The 6,637-nt window shown below is 35.6% G+C and overlaps 1 protein-coding gene across 1 annotated transcript; it reads left to right on the top strand.

Moving 5' to 3' along the window:
- The first annotated feature begins 1,383 nt into the window (after window positions 1-1,383).
- Window positions 1,384-6,115, top strand: c7h3orf38 (chromosome 7 C3orf38 homolog). Its single transcript, XM_005816924.2, has 4 exons — window positions 1,384-1,559; window positions 1,794-1,969; window positions 4,950-5,158; window positions 5,233-6,115. The coding sequence occupies exons 1-4, from the start codon at window positions 1,427-1,429 to the stop codon at window positions 5,594-5,596; spliced, it is 882 nt and encodes a 293-aa protein (XP_005816981.1). The 5' UTR covers window positions 1,384-1,426; the 3' UTR covers window positions 5,597-6,115.
- Window positions 6,116-6,637: the final 522 nt, after the last annotated feature.

Genomic DNA, 6,637 nt, shown 5'->3' on the forward strand with positions numbered 1-6,637 from the left:
TTTCACCTTTTCTACATAATCAGAGATGTTCTATGAATTACTGGTATGGGTTTTATATCGATAGGATAATATTTGAAGAACATGGAGAGGCCATGCATATTTTGGCAGGCTAATAATAGGCTTTGCTGTACATGCATCCCCTGCTTACATGGAGAAATAAAGAGTCAAGAGTGAAATTACTTTTTCTATACAATCACACTTGTTTTATGAACTGCTGGTATACATTTTGTATCAGTAGAATTATATTTGTGGAAAATATATAAGGCCTACACATATTGGCAAGGTAATAATTTGCTATGCCAGAAAATGCATCCCTCTGCTAACTTGAAAAAATGAAGAGTTAAGAGGGACTTCACCTTTTCTACGTAATGACACTTATTCTCTGTGCAACTGCTTTACGTTTCATATCAACAATAGACAGGGGATACAAATATTGGCAGGCTCAGTCATTAAAATGCATCCCCTCTACATTAATATGCTAGACAGCTAAGCATGATACAAAATGTTCTACATAATGGGCCTCTGTTTTGTAATACTTTAAGCTAATATGATGTTAAAAGAAAAATCGGGAAATTTCAAACCAAATGCGCAGAGCATTTTCTTCAGACACGGACTGAAAAACGTTCGACTCATTTGTCTCAATAAATGTGTAAAAACCGTATTTATTTCAATTAATCTGCGATATAAAACCCATCGTTTTAAGGCTGACATGTTTAAGAAACGTGATATTGTTACGAATATCTTTAAAAGTTTCGTCTTCGGTCCGTTTCCTCATTAAAATGCGAGTGTTTAGAAAGATGCGCGCTCCCGCGACAGGGGATGCAATTCTCGGCAGGCATGCATTTTTGGGCATAACAACGGACGCTCCGGAGTCGTCCTTTCCTCATTTCGCCTGTCTTCTGATGATACCTTCAGAGGCTCATTGTAAACTTGGAACTTTTGTACTTTTCTTTTAAGTTTGACCATGATTATCAATGCACGGTATCAATATGATATAATTAACTTTGCAGTCAAAGAAATTAGTTAGGACCAAATTTCTTGTCATAACAACGATAGATATTACATTTGAAAAGAACACATAATAAGATGGGAAATGCTAAAAGTTCGACAAGCAACAAGGAACGCAAATTATCCTTCATGACGCATTTACTTGAACTCGGATTCTTACAACGGTCTTTTCGAAAACAACACGATACAACACTCATGTATACACAACAGGGAATCATATGAACACGTGAAGTAAATTTTGAAATAATAATTACACCTGGGGTATAAACATAGGATAAATTAACTAAAAAAACAAACAGCACCAGCACAACCATAAAAATATTTGTTATGGGAGGAACAGTGACAGTGAAGTAAATGTTTCTGTACGGACGCATTTCCAAGCAGTGCACATAAGGGCGAAAAGCCCAAAATTTTGGTTATGATAATGTCTGGGCTTTCAGAAACGGAGCGTGTTGGCTTTAAAAAGATATTGAGCTCGATGACAGATGTCGACTTAAGGTCACTTAGTGACACCGTTACAAATAAGATGATTGTCGTGGAAAACGTGACAGGTAAGACTTCAGTCTAAAAAGGACTACTCTTCCTGGATTATTCCTAAAGCTCTTCAAAATCTTAAGAGTGATCTTAAAAATGTCGTAAACTTGGATAATCATTGTATACCTTTACCTAAAACAACAGAATATATTTTGGCATGCGAAAACACCAGAGAAAACAAAAGCATACATGTTTTTTTTTTGTTTTTTTTTTTTTGCTGTTTGCTTACACATTTTTAATTTTACATACAGAGGCTATGGAAACAATTCTGAGTTTCTCCAAAAGTGCAGAGGAGCTTCTCAGAAGGAGAAAGGTTCACCGCGACCTCATATTTAAATACCTCGTCAAAGAAGGGCTGACAATGCCGCCAACTAGCGAGAAACACCAGCTGGTAAAGAGGACCCTGGAGCTGTGGTCGTCAGTAACGGTAGGGCAGCGTACCATGAGATGCTATTCTGTTTCCATGGTTATACAGTCGTAGTTTAATGAGTGTGATTTAAAACATTACGCTACTTTTGCACCTAAGACGGTTAGTAAAAGTTCTGACGCATTTAATAAATGATTGAAATAAGTTGCAATTTGAGTTTTTAATTAATTTATGTTCAGTTTGGATAGTCCATTAAATTTCAAATTATCTACATGTTGCTATGTGCTACTTGTGAGCTGCTTGAAACAACCCTACAGCACTTTTCTCTGGCTTTCGGAACAGACAAAATCATCAAATTATAAAATGTTTATGTAGTTCTAATTTATTCATTTCAGATCCAGTATGTTGATTTCACCACAGACACACCTAAGCTTACAGTATTTATTTTAACAAAAGAAAAAGTGAAATTGGAAGTTAACATCAGTCCAGCAGCTTCTGCTCCACAGTTACAAACTGAACTAAGAAAAAGGAGATGAGTTCAGTGTGATTGTATTGTGGTATGGTATTTCACACAAATTCACAATAATCTATATAACTAGTCTTTAACATATACATGTTTAGTAAAGAAAAAATGTATATCTGCTATATGTAAAAAAACGTCTCTCTCTTTCATCACTCACTTTAGTTTAAACCTCAATCCCTTTCTATGGTCTTTTAATTTTACATTCAAAGACCATCACACTTTGTATGAAAAAATTGATACATACCTAACAAGAGAAAAATTCAAATAGGTGCTTAAGGTCAGTCCAACAGCTTCTGCACCTATACATTAAATAAAATACAATAATAAAAACAAACTATTTCAGAGCAATGACAGAACAATTGATGTTATATATATGTGTGTATGTATGCATATACAGTACAGACCAAAAGTTTGGACACACCTTCTAATTCAGTGGGTTTTCTTTATTTTCATGACTATTTATAAGGCAAGAAATCCCATTTATTAACCTGACAGGGAACACCTATGAAGTGAAAACCATTTCAGGTGACTACCTCTTGAAGCTCATCAAGAAAATGCAGAGTGTGTGCAAAGCAGTAATCACAGCAAAAGGTTGCTACTTTGAAGAAACTAGAATATAAGGGCTATTTTCAGTTGTTTTACACTTTTTTGTTTAGTGCAAAATTCCACATGTGTTATTCATAGTTTTGATACCTTCAGTGGGAATCTACAATGTCAATAGTCATGAAAATAAAGGAAACTCATTCAGTTAAAAGGTGTGTCCAAACCTTTGGTCTGTACTGTATATACCCTATACAGTGTGTGTGTGTGTGTTTTACTTCAGGTTATTTAAGTAGCAGTAAAAAAATAAATGCTCTTGTGAATAAAAAGAAATTGGATAATGTTACATATTTTTGGCTGTAAATGTTTGCCTAAATACCACAAAAATAACATATTAAGTTATATGCCAAGAATCTCATACAGACACTCAGTATGAGAGTCACTGAAACAACAGCTTCATATCTGAAGCTAGATAGATAAACTGTATGTATTTGAGTTTATATAAAAGGGGGACATATTCTATTTCAGATATGAAAGTCAACAGTCAAACATTGTTAGTTTGACATTTTTTAAAAGACTCTATTAAGGGATTCAATCCCTGTAAAAGAACATCCCCCTCATCACTCACTTTAGTAAAATATCTATCCCCTACTATCTATCCCCTACTATCTATTAACAATTGTTTTACAGAACTCTACTTCGAAAGAAAATATATATTCCATTCAGCTATGAAAAATCTAACATTTTCTGAGACTCATTAACTATTGTTTCTTGCAGAAGTATTAATACCCACTGAAACGTTTTTGCAACTACGCATCTAAAAATGTATGCCTTGTCCTCTTCACAAAGTCAGATTAAATGGAGTGTGTCTAGGAAAATATCATAGCCACTTTGACTGCAACATTAAGTTTTTATCTAGACATTCCACTCAAGCACTGGTTGTGTATTCTTGACTTACCATGAAACATCTACGTATTTGACCAATGCACTTTCCCTCATATGTTGCTGTTTCCCTTCCATAAGCTGTGGCAAACTTGAAACACATATTGAATGTCTTGCTTTTACTAATGACTTTCTTCTTGCTATTCATCAATAAAGGCCAGGTTTATGGTTTGCAGAACTGAGAGTTATGTCTACAGATTGTCCCACCTGAGCTGTGGATCTTAGCAGCTCTTCCAGACGTAATCTGGGTCTTTTGGTTCCTTCACTGATTCATGCTCTCCTTTCCTGGTCTGTCATTTTAGTTGGATCAATCAATCAATCAACTTTATTGTCAATTCCTCTTACATGTCCAGACATACAAGGGAATCGAAATGACGTTTCTCACTATCCCACAGTGATACAAGACAGGGCGTTACTAACATTGAGTAACAATAAAAGACACAGTCTAACTAAAATTATCCTAAACAATGAATAAATAGCATTCAACGTTCATATTATGTTTGTATGTCTGCCATATTCTTTATATTTTTGAACAGTGTGTTGAAGAGTGCTCCAAAAGATGTTCTCTAGCAAACCTTTAAGGATTTAAATTACTTTTAGCTGGACCCTATGTACTAAAAAAATCTAACTGAAGTACAATAAAGTATTTTGTTGTAACATATCAGGGTGGAAAAAGTTCAGGGGGCATGAATTTCCCACACTGTAATATGTCTGCCGAAATGACAACTGTGATGAGGAAAAAAAGTGTCTGAAGTGTGTATACTTGTATTTTAAACATTGATTTCTTGCTAAATACCATACCAATTGTGACCTTTGAAATAATATAATTCTAATGTATTTTTTATTGTATATTAATTAAATTGTATAATTAGACACTTTGATTCCTGTTTTGTCTCCAAAGAAATCCCTATAGTCACTAATTTTATTGTTTGTTTTTTTTATTTTGAATGTCTCTTTTACAGAAAGAGTTGACAGTTGAAGTATGTATTGCTGCATAAAGTGTGGTGTACGACTAAATTCTGTTACTCATTAAAGGTGGATGAAGCCAAGCAGCAACAGCCTACAACATCTGATTCCAATGATATAAAAACCCAGGTTGGCTTTGATCCACTGATTCTGGGACAGCAGTTCTGCCAGTGGTTCTTTCAGCTCTTGAACAGTCAGAATCCTTCACTGGGCCAACAGCCTCAAGACTGGGGGCCACAGCATTTCTGGCCAGATGTGAAACTACGGCTTCTTTCCAGGTAGGAATATTAAACCAATGGGGAGGAAAAAAGATGTCTCTTTTAAAGGAAATTGATTATTGTGTGTTTTTCAGAGCTACGACTGAGCAGATGGAGGAGTTCCAAGGGGCTGAACTGGTCAGCCTTCGTCTCTTGGCCCTGACCAGTAGAGAGTACCTTGTCTTCAGTCCTAACCTGGACCCTCACGGCCTTAGGGCAGTGGCCTCCCCCCATGGCTTGGTTCTGGTGGGTGTGGCTGGGACCATCCACAGAGACCAGTCCTGTCTTGGCATTTTCGAGCAGATATTCGGCCTCATCCGCTCACCCCTGGATGAAAACAGCTGGAAGATAAAGTTTGTCAACCTAAAGATTAGAGGACAGGATGCCATTGGAGGAACAGAGGTAGCAGCTCCTGCTTTAAACTACAACTCCAGTGAACTGCAGCTTCTTTGCAGCTGATAGCAGTCATCATAACACTGGATATCTTTTGCACTTTTTACCCAGGGATGTTTTACTTGATGGGGTGTGCATACTTTAATACACACTTAGCTGAGTTGCCTGAACAGATTCTGATACTGACACTGAATTCAGATACTGAATTTGGGTTGGGGGAGAGGAACGTTTTGCTTAGTTAATGCAAATCGAGGCATGACAAATTTTTACATTTCCTTTAGAGTATTTCTTTGCTTTTACAAATGCAGCAATTCTGTTGCTCTCCTGCTAGAAGCTTTTACTAAGTAAATGTCATGTTGCTGCAATGTTATCTGACAGCTTGTGCTGTCAGATAATATATTCTGTGGATGCACTCTTGAATATACCTTTGTAAATATGTAATATACAAGAGGGAGTTGACTTGTGTACATTTATACTGTAATTAGAAGTAAGTGCTACAAATTTGATTATTAGTTTTGTCTCAATGACATTGCAGTCCCAGGCAAAACTGATAATAATGTAATAAAACTTATGTTGCTTTCTTTTGATGAGTAAAGGTTATCCCATGATTATTGATCTTCTGTTGGGCATACATATAAACAGAAATAAATCAAGTGGACTAATGCAAAGGACTGTAGTAGGTGTGCCAGATATGTAGGCAAGTTTTAAAATATTTTCATCAAATATTTCTCTGAAAAGCATCTTTGAGGAATCACATTCTTTACCTCAACTGTTATTTTAAGATTTTTTATTTGATTTCTATAATAGGTAGAAGTCTTATTGTTGAGGTACATTTTATAGCAACCATTTGCAGTAGATGGCCAATAAAATTCAGAATAGAAACCTGTCAGAGACTTCAAAAGAGTGAGGACTGGAGCAGCGTTTCTCCTTCAATCTGAAAAAGAAAACTAAACATATTCATGTGTTAGACTAGCCTAGATCTAAATACAGCTGATATATTTTTTTTCCTAAGGTAGGAAAATTGTTGTTTTACATATGGTCTCTGCTCAAGCCTATTGTGCTTAAGACATTTTGTAAAAAAAAAAATAACTATGTGAATAATTTTGT

The sequence above is a fragment of the Xiphophorus maculatus genome, chromosome 7 (genome assembly GCF_002775205.1).
Source record: "Xiphophorus maculatus strain JP 163 A chromosome 7, X_maculatus-5.0-male, whole genome shotgun sequence".
NCBI classification, from domain to species: Eukaryota; Metazoa; Chordata; class Actinopteri; order Cyprinodontiformes; family Poeciliidae; genus Xiphophorus; species Xiphophorus maculatus.